This window comes from Bombina bombina, chromosome 2 (genome assembly GCF_027579735.1).
Source record: "Bombina bombina isolate aBomBom1 chromosome 2, aBomBom1.pri, whole genome shotgun sequence".
Classification (NCBI taxonomy): domain Eukaryota; kingdom Metazoa; phylum Chordata; class Amphibia; order Anura; family Bombinatoridae; genus Bombina; species Bombina bombina.
In genome coordinates, this window is record NC_069500.1 from 1,076,649,268 (window position 1) to 1,076,665,805 (window position 16,538).

Sequence of the window (16,538 nt, forward strand, 5' to 3'; positions counted from 1 at the left end):
TGCTTTTTAATTCTTTATTTATTTTATTATTCATTTAATTTGTTTTGCTGGCTCATTGGTGCATGAGTGCATTATGAATCATTTGTTTAGGTTTTTATATTTAATAACTAATGTACCATTAAATAATTATTTGTCTATTTTATTTACACATTTAGTTTTTTTTTTTTATGGCACAAAATATAATTCAGTTACATTGTTGTCAAAATAATTACTGGTAATTAGCTCCTCCAGGTTCCCTATGCCTCCCAGACCGGATTCAGTACATAGCACAGCTTCCAGCAGTGACTCGCAGGACAGTGACGAACATTATGTACCCATGAACCCAAATCTTTCCACTGAAGACCCAGTATGTAAAACTTCACTCAGTTGTACACCTCTCTTAACTTTATTTCATCCTTCATGCACTGACCTGTCTTATATCCCTCAGTTGTACACCTGTCTTAACTTTATTTCATCCCTCATGTACTGCCCTGTCTTAAATCTATATATCCCTCAGTTGTATACCTGTCTTAACTTTATTTCATGCTTCATGCACTGCCCTGTCTAATATCTACATATCCCTCAGTTGTACACCTGTCTTAAAGGGACAGTCTACACCAGAATTTTTATTGTTTTAAAAGATTATATCCCTGCTTTTCAATAAAAGATACTAAGAGAATGAAGATAATTTGATAATAGAAGTAACTTAGAAAGTTGTATAAAATGTCATGCTCTATTTGAATCTTGAAAGAAAAAATTCATGTCCCTTAAAGGGACAGTCTACCATAGAATTGTTATTGTTTTAAAAGATAGATAATCCCTTTATTATCCATTTCCCAGTTTTGCATAACCAACACAGTTATATTAATATACATTTAACCTCTGTGATTATTTTGTATCTAAGCCTCTGCAAACTGCCCCTTTTTTCAGTTCTTTTGACAGACTTGCAGTCTAGCCAATCAGTGCCTGCTCCCAGATAACTTCTAGTGCACGAGCACAGTGTTATGTATATGAAATACGTGAACTAACACCCTCTAGTGGTGAAAAACTGTTAAAATGCAATCTGAAGGAGGTGGGCTTCAAGGTCTAAGAAATTAGCATATGAACCTCCTAGGTTAAGCTTTCAACTAAGAATACCAAGAGAACAGAGCAAAATTGGTGATAAAAGTAAATTGGAAAATTTTTAAAATGACATGCTCTATCTGAATCATGCAAGTTTATTTTGGCCTAGACTGTCCCTTTAACTTCATTTCAGTTTCCTTTTTTCTACTTCTATGAAAGACTTATACCGTTGTTGTTGTGAAGGGACAATGTATTGTCAAGTTAGCTGAACTACAAAGGTCCCGTTTATTTGTATTTAGGAATTAAAAAAACAAATACATTATATACTGTATATATATATATATATATATATATATATATATATATATATATATATATATATATATATATATATATATATATACAGGTGGCCCTCGTTTTACAACGGTTCAATTTACACCGTTTCAGAATAACAACCTTTTTTTCCAGTCATGTGACTGCTATTGAAAAGCATTGAGAAGCAGCCAGTAGGTGAAGCTGTCCGCTTGTGTTGCAGCAAAGCCAAGCAAACTGAAATTAATGAACAGTAGAGTCTTTATGTAGCGCTTGAAGCTTTCAAAACTAGGGGAGAGTCTTGTAGAGCGAGGCAGAGAGTTCCACAAGATGGGAGCCAGTCTGGAGAAGTCCTGTAAGAGGGAGTGTGAGGAGGTAACAAGAGAGGAGGAGAGTAGGAGGTCATGAGCAGAGCGAAGGGGACAGGAGGGAGAGTATCTGGAGACGAGGTTTGAGATATACGGGGGAGCAGTGCAGTTGAGTGCTTTGTATGTCAGAATGAGAATTTTGTGTTTAATCCTGGAGGCAAGTGGAAGCCAGTGAAGGAATTGGCAGAGAGGTGCAGCAGATGAAGAGCCACGTGTAAGGAAGATGAGCCTGGCAGAGGCATTCATTATGGATTTAAAGGAGCTAGGCGGCAACTGGGGAGACCAGAGAGGACAGAGTTGCAGTAATCGATGCAGGAAAGGATGAGAGAGTGGATTAAAATCTTAGTTGTGTCTTGTGTAAGAAAATGTCTAATTTTAGAGATGTTTTTAAGGTGTAAGCGGCAGGTTTTAGCCAAGGACTGAATGTGAGGAGTGAAAGAAAGATCTGAGTCAAGTGTGACACCAAGACATCGGGCATGCGGGGTAGGGGTAATGATGGAGTTGTCAACAGTTATAGAGAGATTGGGGGTGGAGATTTTGGAAGAAGGAGGGAAAATAAGGAGCTCAGTTTTGGAGAGATTTAGCTTGAGGTAGTGAGAGGACATCGAGGAAGAGATGTGAGAAAGACAGTTAGTGACACGGGTTTGCAAGGAAGGAGGTAGTTCTGGTGCAGAGAAGTAGATTTGGGTGTCATCTGCATACAGATGATATTGGAACAGTGGGACTTTATTAGGGAACCTAATGATGATGTGTAGATTGAGAAGAGAAGGGGACCGAGGACAGAGCCTTGCTGTACCCCAACAGAAAGTGGTGATGGGGCAGAGGAGGCCCCAGAGAAGGCTACACTAAAGGTACGGTTTGACAGGTAGGAAGAGAACCACAAGAGGTTTTGTGTCACAAATGCTGAAGGAATGGAGGGTTTGGAACAAAAGAGGGTGGTCAACAGTATCAAAGGCTGCGGACAGATCTAGGAGGATAAGCGGAGAAAACTGGCCTTTTGATTTTGCTGTAAGTAGGTCGTTGGTAACCTTAAGAATTGCTGTCTCTGTGAAATGATGGGGACGAAATCCAGATTGCAGTGGGTCGAGGAGGGAGTTTAATGTAGTAAGTAAATGGGATAGGCGTGCATATACTAGCTTTTCGAGAAGCTTTGAGGCAAAAGGGAGTAGGGAAATAGGACTGTAGTTTGATGGGGAGGTTGGATCAAGAGAAGGTTTTTTGAGGATAGGTGTGACCAGTGCATGTTTCAGAGATGAGGGAAATATACCAGTGCTGAGAGAGAGGTTTAAAATGTGTGTGAGTATTGGGGTAAGGGTAGAAAAGAGGGAGGGGAGCAGCTTTGAGGGGATAGGGTCAAGAGGACAGGTAGTGAGGAGAGAGCTCAGTATAAGTACAAGTAAAAAAAAAATGTCTCTTTCCTATATTTAATATTAGATGGACTAGAACTTTTCCACTCTGATTAGTGTGTTTTGAAAACAAAAGTAAGTAAAGTAATTAGGGATTACAAAGATTACTGGTAAGGTGCATGTGGACTACTTTATTATTAAATCCTGAATCATTTCCAAGAGTTCATGGAGTTGTATGTTAAACGATGTATAATTACATGTATTAGCTAAATACACGTTATAGGGTAATAGCATTTAGCTCATCTTACACAATGGTTATAGCAGCTGAGGTTAATGAGTGTAAGCAGAGCGGCTTTCCTGATGGAGGCTAGGGTATAGTGTGTCAATAATAATCTAGGTATAAGAATGGTATAGATGTGGTTGTACTTATTACATTTCACTTTGAATCTTTACAGGTAAAATCTTTGCAAGGTTAATCAAATATTAAAAATTAAAAACAAAATCTTATCCTAAAAACATGGATCCATGCACATGATAAAACGAACTAGTAATAATATTGGACAATTTCGAGTTAACAATACAAACTTCTATACAAACACACAATTTGTATACACATTTTAATTTAAATTTTTATTGTTTTTTTTTTATAATTTTTTTACAATCTCACATTTTCACACATCTGCAACACAGGCTGGTTTTGTTTGTTTTTTTGCAACATTGGATTCACTTGCATTTTGCATCGTTTTTTTGTTTTTTTGCACCATTGGACAAAGTTGCACCATATAACTATCTACTTCAAGGAATATATTATCTGGACACTAGAATTCCAATTTAAATATCACACACTGAGCACAGAATTGGGGACAAAAATAAGAATCTAGCCAAGGAGAACTATTAGCATCAGTTATAGCCCACAGTATCAAGGCTGTTTATACCTCTTGCACAGAGGTCCGGACTGTCGACATCACATTTTTAACCTCACATTTGTATAGAAGTTTGTATTGTTAACTCCAAAATTGTCCAATATTTGCGCATAGGAGTTTAACTATTATTACTGTTTAGTTTTATCATGTGCATTGATCCATGATTTTAGGATAAGATTTTGTTTTTAATATTTGATTAACCTTGCAAAGATTTTACCTGTAAAGATTCAAAGTGAAATGTAATAAGTACAACCACATCTATACCATTCTTATACCTAGATTATTATTGACACACTATACCCTAGCCTCCACCAGGACAGGTGCTCTGGTTACACTCATTAACCTTAGATTTTCCATTTGACAGCTAGGTGTTATTTCTTCCAGAGCATACAGGGCACACCACACACAGGCGCTAGATTTCTACATAGAACGGTTATAGCAGTTGAGCTACATAGGTCACATTTATTTGTCTTTATGAATTAAAAAAAAACATACATTACATATACACACACACATATATATATATATATATATATATATATATATATATACAGTATCCCACAAAAGTGAGTACACCCCTCACATTTTTGTAAATATTTTATTATATATTTTCATGTGACAACACTGAAGAAATGACACTTTGCTACAATGTAAAGTAGTGAGTGTACAGTCTGTATAACAGTGTAAATTTGCTGTCCCCTCAAAATAACTCAAGACACAGCCATTAATGTCTAAACCGTTGGCAACAAAAGTGAGTACACCCCTAAGTGGAAATGTCCAAATTGGGCCCAAAGTGTCAATATTTTTTGTGGCCACCATTATTTTCCAGCACTGCCTTAACCCTCTTGGGTATGGAGTTCACCAAAGCTTCGCATATTGCCACTGGAGTCCTCTTCCACTCCTCCATGACAACATCAAGGAGCTGGTGAATGTTAGAGACCTTGCGCTCCCCCACCTTCCGTTTGAGGATGCCCCACGGATTCTCAATAGGGTTTAGGTCTGGAGACATGCTTGGCCAGTCAATCACCTTTACCCTCGGCTTCTTTAGCAAGGCAGTGGTCATCTTGGAGGTGTGTTTGGGGTTGTTATCATGTTGGAATACTGCCCTGTGGCCCAGTCTCCGAAGGGAGGGGATCATGCTCTGCTTTAGTATGTCACAGTACATGTTGGCATTCATGGTTCCCTCGATGAACTGTAGCTCCCCAGTACCGGCAGCACTCATGCAGGCCCAGACCATGACACTCCCACCACCATGCTTGACTGTTGGCAAGACACACTTGTCTTTGAACTCCTCACCTGGTTGCCGCCACACACGCTTGACACCATCTGAACAAAATAAGTTTATCATATTCTCATCAAACCACAGGACATGGTTCCAGTAATCCATGTCCTTAGTCTGCTAGTCTTCAGCAAACTGTTTGCAGACTTTCTTGTGCATCATCTTTAGAAGAGGCTTTCTTCTGGTACGACAGCCATGCAGACCAATTTGATGCAGTTTGCGGCGTATGGTCTGAGCACTGACAGGCTCCCCCCACCCCTTCAACCTCTGCAGCAATGCTGGCAGCACTCATACGTCTATTTCCCAAAGATAACCTCTGGATATGACGCTGAGCACGTGCACTCAACTTTTTTGGTCGCCCATAGCGAGGCCTGTTCTGAGTGGAACCTGTCCTGTGAAACCACTGTATGGTCTTGCCCACCGTGATGCAGCTCAGTTTCAGGGTCTTGGCAATCTTTTTATAGCCTAGGCCATCTTTTTGTAGAGCAACAATTCTTTTTTACAGATCCTCAGAGAGTTCTTTGCCATGAGGTGCCATATTGAACTTCCAGTGACCAGTATGAGAGAGTGTGAGAGCAATAACACCAAATTTAACACACCTGCTCCCAATTCACACCTGAGACCTTGTAACACTAACAAGTCACTTGACACCAGGGAGGAAAAATGGCTAATTGGGCCCAATTTGGACATTTCCACTTAGGGGTGTACTCACTTTTGCTGCCAACGGTTTAGACATTAATGGCTGTGTGTTGAGTTATTTTGAGGGGACAGCAAATTTACACTGTTATACAGGCTGTACACTCACTACTTTACATTGTAGCAAAGTGGCATTTCTTCAGTGTTGACACATGAAACACATTACAAAAAAGTGAGGGGTGTACTCACTTTTGTGGGATACTGTGTGTATATATATATTTCACAAATTACTCAAGCTCACAACTTTCTTTCTTTTTAGAAACATTTATTGTCCTTTTTTTCTGAAAAGAAAGAAAGTTGTGAGCTTGAGTAATTTGTGAAACATTTAAAATTTCTGACTAGATCTGAAGAATGCAAACCATAAATGGATATATATATATATATACTAGGCGATAAGCCTGCCCAGAGGGCATTCTATGTTTAATAAATACAAACCCCAAAGCTAAAGTTACAAAAAATAAACAGATATCCAAAATAAAAAATTTAACCTAAACTAATACCCCTATAAAAATAAAAAATCCCCCCCCCAAAATAAAAACACCCCCTAATCTAATACTAAACTACCAATAGCCCTTAAACTGGCCTTTTGTAGGGCATTGCCCTAAGTTAAACAGCTCTTTTACCTCTGAAAAATACTAAGTCCCCCCTAACAGTAAAAACCCCCCAAAATAAAAAAAACCTAACCCTAAAAAAAACTAAACTACCCATTTAGGGGCATTTGTATGGGCATTCAGCTCTTTTACTGTCCTTAAAAGGGCAATCGGCTCTTTTTCAAGCCCATAAAAACCCTAATCTATAAAAAAAAAAAAAAAAACAGCCAAAAAATTTAAATTAAAAAGCCTACACCTAAGCCCCAAATAGGTACTCACTGTTCCTAAAGTCGGGCGGAGAAGGTCTTCTCCCAGACGGATCCAGCATCTTCTATCTTCCTCCGGAGTGAAGGTGGCATGGAGCGGAGGTGCAGAGCTGTGTTCCCGATGCCTGGATCCTCAACGGTGGCGTTCCTCGACTTCATGGAGGCTCCTCTTCATCCGATGTCTGTCGTAGACTGAAGATTGAATGCAAGGTACTGCAATCAATTTGGAGTACCTTGCATTTTTATTGACTGAAATTTTGGAATCAGCTAATAGGATTAGAGCTACTGAAATCCTATTGGCTGTTCAAATCAGCCAATAAGATTTCAGTAGCTCTCATCCTATTGGCTGATTTCCAAATTTAAGCCAATAGGAATGCAAGGTACCCCAATAAATATGGGGTACCTTGCATTTAATCTTCAGTGTGCGACCGGACGATCACATGAAGAGGAGCCTCCACGCCGCCAAGGACCACCGCCGTTGAGGATCCAGGCATTTTTGGTTTTTTTTTTTTTGGTTTTTTTTTTTGGTTTTTTTTTAAAGGCTTCGGGTTTTCCTATGCTGCATCCAGGTAGATTCCGAAAATGGCAGGGTAGTGAAAGAATCCACTGAAGGATGCTTTGCTGCATCCAGGTGGATTATTTTGGCTGTGTGCGCAGCCAACATTCTTTTAGCTGCCTTGCGCAGCCAACATTCCTTTGAGGATGCATGTGCAACTGGCGACACCGACGGACACGTTACAAACGCAATTATAGTATAGATGTGTGTGTGTGTGTGTACACATATATACAGAGCTAGAAATTTCCACTGGTCTTGGAGAATTTGGAGTAGACAAGTGTAAATTTTTTCTTTTTCCTATATTTAACATAAGATGGACTATGTAGAAATACACATAGAAATTTGTCCTCAACATTAAAATAAGTGTGTTTTGAAAACAAAAGTAAAATAATTAGGGATTACAAAGATTACTGGTTAGGTGCATGTGGACTACTTTAACATTAAATCCTGAATCATACTATACCTACAATTTCCAAGAGTTCATGGTGTTGTATGTTAAACAATGTATAATTACATGTATTAGCTAAATACACGTTATAGGGTAATAGCATTTAGCTCATTTTACAAAATGGTTATAGCATTTCACCCAGAAGTTCAATAAGAGAAGAGAATTGATGTAATACAAACGCTGAACTGATTTTACCTTTATGCTTATAATTTTTATCATTTGTATTTTATTTATTTTTTAAATCTGTGTTAAGATTAAAGGGATATTCCAGCCAAAATTGGAAACCACATGGGTGCATTTCTGTATTGAACAAATGCAATTTTGTATTATATATGCATTAGCAAAAATGCTTCTAATAAAAGCTATAGCTGTTTCAAAAGTGTATTTAAAGGGACAGTAAACACCAGAATTTTTGTTGTTTAAAAAAGTAGATAATCCCTTTATTACCCATTCCCCAATTTTGCATAACCAACACAGTTATAATACACTATAATATACTTTTTACCTCTGTGATTACCTTGTATTTATGCCTCTGCAAACTGCCCCCTTATTTCAGTTCTTTTGAAAGACTTGCATTTTTAGCCAATCAGTGCTGACTCCTAGGAGCTTCATGTGCCTGAGCTCAATGTTATCTATATGAAACACATGAACTAACGCCCTCTAGTGGTAAAAAACTGTCAAAATGCAGTCAGATTAGAGGCAGTCTTCAAGGTCTAAGAAATTAGCATATGAACCTCCTAGATTTAGCTTTCAACTAAGAATACCAAGAGAACAAAGCAAAAATGGTAATAAAAGTAAATTTGTAAAGTTGTTTAAAATTACATGCCCTATTTAAATCATGAAAGTTTTTTTTTCACTTTTACTGTTCCTTTAAGTATGCGCCGTGCACCAGCATTTTAAACACAACACTTGTTTGGAGAGCCTAAGGTGCTTGTACCATCTGGTAATAAATCATTTTTTTAATTGCTGACATGATATAAGTCCCACTGATGCTCTAAGCAGCTGCAGTATTTAAAATGTGGGTGCAGTGAAAATATCTAGCTATGCTTCACGTGCAGAGAAAAATGCTAACACAAAAACAGTGATAACTCTTTATAGAAGCATTTTTGCCAATACATGTATATTGCCAATATGTTTATTCAAATATGCAATAAATCTATGTGCATTTATATTTTTACTGGAATGTCCCTTTAACAATATATCCTTAATACTGTTTATAATTTAGCACCATAGAATCTACCTTCATGCCTTCAAAGCTTTCAGAAGTTCACATTTAAGGATATCCCTTAGCCAAAAGGTTTGTTAAAGGGACAGTCAAGTCCAAAAAAAACTCTCATGTTTCAAATAGGGCATGTAATTTTAAATAACTTTCCAATTTACTTTTATCACCAATTTGCTTTGTTCTCTTGGTATTCTTAGTTAAAAACGAAACCTAGTAAGGCTCATATGATAATTTCTAAGCCCTTGAAGGCTGCCTCTTATCACATGGTTTTATTTGCTTTTCACAAAAGGGGAGAGCTAGTTCATGTTAGCCATATAGATAACATTGTGATCACGCCCGTGGCTTGTGACAGACACTGCAATAATTGGCTAAAATGCAAGTCAATAGATAATAAATAAAATGTCATTTGATCAGGGGGCTGTCAGAAGATGCTTAGATACAAGTTAATCACAGAGGTAAAAAGTATTAATATAACTGTGTTGGTTATGCAAAACTGGGGAATGGGTAATAAAGGGTTTATCTATCTTTTTAAACAACAACAATTCAGTTGTTGACTGTCCCTTTAAAGGGATATTAAATAAAAAAAATGTTCATGTGTGATTTAGACAGAACAATTTTAAAAAAAGTTTCCAATTTGGATCAAATTTGCTTCATTCATATGGCATTCTTTGTTGAAGAGATATATAGGTAGGTGTCTAAAGCACGGGAATAATGCTGATATCTAGTGCTCTTGCAAAGCTGCTGCTATATAGTGTTCCAGATATGTGCATGCTCCTGAGCTTATATCCCTGCTTTTCAATAAAAGATACTAAGAGAATGAAGATAATTTGATAATAGAAGTAGCTTAGAAAGTTGTATAAAATGTCATGCTCTATTTGAATCTTGAAAGAAAAAATTCATGTCCCTTAAAGGGACAGTCTACCATAGAATTGTTATTGTTTTAAAAGATAGATAATCCCTTTATTACCCATTGCCCAGTTTTGCATAACCAACAGTTATATTAACCTTTTAACGCCGTTATGCCGTTCTATTCCGTCATATTTACACTGGGCTTTAAAGCCGTTATGACGGAATAGAACGTCATATCAAACGGCTGTCCTGAAGCCTTCTGCGCTTCAAGGACTTGATCGCGGTCTGGAGGGCGTTCCTAGGGTTGTAGGGACGCCCCCCAGATGCGATCCAATAATTGAAATCTCGCGATCGTATGCACGATCGCGTAGTTTCAATTTGTCTACATCGGAACAGGTGTTCCGATGTAGACACTTTAACCCTGTCACGAAAGGGTTAATATACTTTTTACCTCTGTGATTACCTTGTATCTAGGAACCTTCTTCCAGCCCCCTGATCACATGACTGTGACTGTTTATTATCTATTGTCTTGCATTTATCATTGTGATTTGCTAACTCTTAAATAACTTTCTGTGCCTGAACACAGTGTTATCTATATGGCCCATGTGTACTTTCTGTCTCTTTGTGTTGAAAAGACATTTAAAAAGCATGTGATAAGAGGCAGCCCTCAAAGGCTTAGAAATTAGCATATGAGCCTACCTAGGTTTAGTTTCAACTAAGAATACCAAGAGAAAAAAGCAAATTTGATGATAAAAGTAAATTGGAAAGTTTATTAAAATTAAAAGTCCTATCTGAATAATGAAAGTTAAATTTATACTAGACTGTCCCTTTAATCGTTGACTATAGTTTATTAATGGTTAAATCCTATTTGAGGATTAGATTTTGTCCTTCGGAAGTTTTTTTTAAGTCCAACCATGAACTCTAGTTGAAAGGCTAAAGTCAAGTGGATTTTGATTTGTGTAATAATTGCATGCTTCTACCTTAACATTTTATTCTGGAAGCCATTATATGTGCCCTTGACATCTTCAATAATAATACATATTCCCAATAAGTGTTAATTCCTAATAATTAAGGAATGGGTTGTTTGTTTGTTTTTTGCAAAACCAGAGGTTGCAGATCATTTTTTGCAGTATATACATATGTATTTTTTTTATATAATATGACAGAGTTATAATGGAATATGGATGGTATATATAAGGTATTTGTTTTGTAGGCTATTACATAACATAGGGTTTCCCACTTGCCCTATGTTTAATATATACAGCTGTTTCTAGTGGCCTGGTTGTCAATTATTTTTGTAATGCATTATGCAGTTATTGGAGAAGTGTTTACCCAGGGTATGAATACATAAGGTGTGTGATTTCTAGATGGTCTTCCTGTGTCATCTGCTATTTATTTTGTTATAAACATTTTTAAACCTCTGATACATTTTTATCAGAGGTGTGCTATAGTGGGGATCCTTTATTAAACTGGTCTGTGTTTTGTTTATCATAAGTAAACGAGCCTGTGTTTAAATATGTTTTGATGTCATTATTTGTTTAGGGGCTTGTATATCCCTTTAATTGCTCACGCACAAACATTAATAAGGTTTTCCAAGGGATCACTAGAACCTTTTGTGTCTCTCTCTTTTTCTTTAGGTTAATATAACCTTAGATTTCTAAATTGGCGTAGTCGCGTGTCGGGTTAGCGGAGCAATAAGTGTCTTGAGTTTTTTTTGTGTTTTTTTTCTAGAGCTTGCTCCATGGAAGTCTATAGGGAGAAAATATTAACGTGGTCACGATATCCAATGTCAGCGCACATCAAGTTTCGCTTTTGCACTAACTTTTTACTTCCAACTTGTAATGTAAAAAAACTATAGCACGCCACTTGTAATCTGGCCCTTATTGCGCTTATAGAAAAACACCTGCATACAAAAATAGATGAGATTGTAACATGCAACAAGTTGCTGAAAGCAGATTTAACCTGATTTGTATTGGTTGCGTGATTTAATTTTTAAAGTGCGCCCCTGCTAACTACCCTCTCCCCAATAAAATTTCCTGTTCCAGTGAGCTCCATACTTTCTATGGGAGACATGTTGCTACTTGCAAGTAAAGCCCCTTTTTTATATAGAACTCCCTGAGGGTAACTCCTGCAAGTTTTTTCTCGTCTGACACAGCAACGTTTTTAGGCCCTATGTTTTAGGTATGAATAACATTTTAAGAATGCAGGATTTCAGCTATTACCTATTCAAATATTCTGTTTCCAAGGGCTCATCCAAGTAAGCAGAGGGAGCAGATGTTTACAAACTGTACCTTCTGTAGCTTGACAGCATTGCAGGTAAATCACTAACAAGCAAGAAATGAATACAGCTCTGTCACAATCTGAAATTGAATAAATATTGTGTTCTCAATAATCTTCATGAAACATTTTCACAAAATCAGTGCAGCTAAAATCCAACATCTCTTAAGAGAATGCTAGGAGGATAGTTTTGTTCAGTGAATCATAAAGGCCCATCAGACAAAGAATCTTCAAGTGTCCCAGATACTGAAGGCATCTTCCTCAAAGGCAATCTCTGCATTCAGCCATGTTTAGATAGCAGTAAGGCATATCTTAAAGGGATAGTCAACTCAAAATGTTGTATTGTTTAAAAGGATAGATACTTCCTTTGTTAGCCATCCCCCAGTTTTGCACAGCCAACATGGTTATATTAATATACTTTTTACCTCTGTGATTACCTTGTATCTAAGCCTCTTTTGACAGCCCCTGATCACATGACTTTCTCCAACATAGGTGTGTCCGGTCCACGGCGTCATCCTTACTTGTGGGATATTCTCTTCCCCAACAGGAAATGGCAAAGAGCCCAGCAAAGCTGGTCACATGATCCCTCCTAGGCTCCGCCTACCCCAGTCATTCTCTTTGCCGTTGTACAGGCAACATCTCCACGGAGATGGCTTAGAGTTTTTTAGTGTTTAACTGTAGTTTTTCATTATTCAATCAAGAGTTTGTTATTTTCAAATAGTGCTGGTACGTACTATTTACTCAGAAACAGAAAAGAGATGAAGAATTCTGTTTGTATGAGGAAAATGATTTTAGCAACCGTAACTAAAATCCATGGCTGTTCCACACAGGACTGTTGAGAGCAATTAACTTCAGTTGGGGGAACAGTTTGCAGTCCTTTGCTGCTTGAGGTATGACACATTCTAACAAGACGATGTAATGCTGGAAGCTGTCATTTTCCCTATGGGATCCGGTAAGCCATGTTTATTACGATTGTAAATAAGGGCTTCACAAGGGCTTATTTAGACTGTAGACTTTTTTTTGGGCTAAATCGATTGATATTAACACTTATTTAGCCTTGAGGAATCATTTATTCTGGGTATTTTGATATAATAATATCGGCAGGCACTGTTTTAGACACCTTATTCTTTAGGGGCTTCCCAAAGCATAGGCAGAGTCTCATTTTCGCGCCGGTGTTGCGCACTTGTTTTTGAGAGGCATGGCATGCAGTCGCATGTGAGAGGAGCTCTGATACTTATAAAAGACTTCTGAAGGCGTCATTTGGTATCGTATTCCCCTTTGGGTTTGGTTGGGTCTCAGCAAAGCAGATACCAGGGACTGTAAAGGGGTTAAAGCTTAAAACGGCTCCGGTTCCGTTATTTTAAGGGTTAAAGCTTCCAAAATTGGTGTGCAATATTTTCAAGGCTTTAAGACACTGTGGTGAAAGTTTGGTGAATTTTGAACAATTCCTTCATGTTTTTTCGCAATTGCAGTAATAAAGTGTGTTCAGTTTAAAATTTAAAGTGACAGTAACGGTTTTATTTCAAAACGTTTTTTGTACTTTCTTATCAAGTTTATGCCTGTTTAACATGTCTGAACTACCAGATAGACTGTGTTCTGAATGTGGGGAAGCCAGAATTCCTATTCATTTAAATAAATGTGATTTATGTGATAATGACAATGATGCCCAAGATGATTCCTCAAGTGAGGGGAGTAAGCATGGTACTGCATCATTCCCTCCTTCGTCTACACGAGTCTTGCCCACTCAGGAGGCCCCTAGTACATCTAGCGCGCCAATACTCCTTACTATGCAACAATTAACGGCTGTAATGGATAATTCTGTCAAAAACATTTTAGCCAAAATGAACCCTTGTCAGCGTAAGCGTGGATGCTCTGTTTTAGTTACTGAAGAGCATGACGACGCTGATATTAATGTCTCTGAAGGGCCCCTAACACAATCTGAGGGGGCCAGGGAGGTTTTGTCTGAGGGAGAAATTACTGATTTAGGGAACATTTCTCAGCAGGCTGAATCTGATGTGATTACATTTAAATTTAAATTGGAACATCTCCGCATTTTGCTTAAGGAGGTATTATCCACTCTGGATGATTGTGAAAATTTGGTCATCCCAGAGAAACTATGTAAAATGGACAAGTTCCTAGAGGTGCCGGGGCTCCCAGAAGCTTTTCCTATACCCAAGCGGGTGGCGGACATTGTTAATAAAGAATGGGAGAGGCCCGGTATTCCTTTCGTCCCTCCCCCCATATTTAAAAAATTGTTTCCTATGGTCGACCCCAGAAAGGACTTATGGCAGTCAGTCCCCAAGGTCGAGGGAGCGGTTTCTACTTTAAACAAACGCACCACTATTCCCATAGAGGATAGTTGTGCTTTCAAAGATCCTATGGATAAAAAATTAGAAGGTTTGCTTAAAAAGATGTTTGTTCAGCAGGGTTACCTTCTACAACCCATTTCATGCATTGTCCCTGTCACTACAGCCGCATATTTCTGGTTTGATGAACTGATTAAGGTGCTCGATAGTGACTCTCCTCCTTATGAGGAGATTATGGACAGAATCAATGCTCTCAAATTGGCTAATTCTTTCACTCTAGACGCCTCTTTGCAATTGGCTAAGTTAGCGGCTAAGAATTCTGGGTTTGCTATTGTGGCGCGCAGAGCGCTTTGGTTGAAATCTTGGTCGGCTGATGCGTCTTCCAAGAACAAGCTACTAAACATTCCTTTCAAGGGGAAAACGCTGTTTGGTCCTGACTTGAAAGAGATTATCTCTGATATCACTGGGGGTAAGGGCCACGCCCTTCCTCAGGATCGGCCTTTCAAGGCAAAAAATAGACCTAATTTTCGTCCCTTTCGTAAAAACGGACCAGCCCAAGGTGCTACGTCCTCTAAGATAGAGGGTAATACTTCTCAGGCCAAGCCAACTTGGAGACCAATGCAAGGCTGGAACAAGGGAAAGCAGGCCAAGAAACCTGCCACTGCTACCAAGACAGCATGAAATATTGGCCCCCGATCCGGGACCGGATCTGGTGGGGGGCAGACTCTCTCTCTTCGCTCAGGCTTGGGCAAGAGATGTTCTGGATCCTTGGGCGCTAGAAATAGTCTCCCAGGGTTATCTTCTGGAATTCAAGGGACTTCCCCCAAGGGGGAGGTTCCACAGGTCTCAGTTGTCTTCAGACCACATAAAAAGACAGGCGTTCTTACATTGTGTAGAAGACCTGTTAAAAATGGGAGTGATTCATCCTGTTCCATTAAGAGAACAAGGGATGGGGTTCTACTCCAATCTGTTCATAGTTCCCAAAAAAGAGGGAACGTTCAGACCAATCCTAGATCTCAAGATCTTAAACAAATTTCTCAAGGTCCCATCGTTCAAGATGGAAACCATTCGAACTATCCTTCCTTCCATCCAGGAAGGTCAATTCATGACCACGGTGGATTTAAAGGATGCGTATCTACATATTCCTATCCACAAGGAACATCATCGGTTCCTAAGGTTTGCATTCCTGGACAAACATTACCAGTTCGTGGCGCTTCCTTTCGGATTAGCCACTGCTCCAAGGATTTTCACAAAGGTACTAGGGTCCCTTCTAGCGGTGCTAAGACCAAGGGGCATTGCAGTAGTACCTTACCTGGACGACATCCTGATTCAAGCGTCGTCCCTCCCTCGAGCAAAGGCTCACACGGACATCGTCCTGGCCTTTCTCAGATCTCACGGCTGGAAAGTGAACGTGGAAAAGAGTTCTCTATCCCCGTCAACAAGGGTTCCCTTCTTGGGAACAATTATAGATTCCTCAGAAATGAGGATTTTTCTAACAGAGGCCAGAATAACAAAGCTTCTGGACTCCTTGTCGGATTCTTCATTCCGTTCCTCTTCCTTCCGTAGCTCAGTGCATGGAAGTGATCGGGTTGATGGTAGCGGCAATGGACATAGTTCCTTTTGCGCGCATTCATCTAAGACCATTACAACTGTGCATGCTCAGTCAGTGGAATGGGGACTATACAGACTTGTCTCCAAAGATACAAGTAAATCAGAGGACCAGAGACTCACTCCGTTGGTGGCTGTCCCTGGACAACCTGTCACAAGGGATGACATTCCGCAGACCAGAGTGGGTCATTGTCACGACCGACGCCAGTCTGACGGGCTGGGGCGCGGTCTGGGGATCCCTGAAAGCTCAGGGTCTTTGGTCTCGGGAAGAATCTCTTCTACCGATAAATATTCTGGAACTGAGAGCGATATTCAATGCTCTCAAGGCTTGGCCTCAGCTAGCAAGGACCAAGTTCATACGATTTCAATCAGACAACATGACGACTGTTGCGTACATCAACCATCAGGGGGGAACAAGGAGTTCCCTAGCGATGGAGGAAGTGACCAAGAT

The 16,538-nt window shown here is 39.0% G+C and overlaps 1 protein-coding gene across 1 annotated transcript in view; it reads left to right on the forward strand.

The window, feature by feature from the left end:
- Positions 1-16,538, forward strand: part of GAB1 (GRB2 associated binding protein 1) — a gene marked incomplete in the record, with an annotated part of 316,439 nt that overhangs the window by 286,576 nt on the left and 13,325 nt on the right. The window contains 1 exon segment of the mRNA XM_053703701.1: positions 223-346. Within this exon segment, the coding sequence (XP_053559676.1) occupies positions 223-346 (124 nt within the window).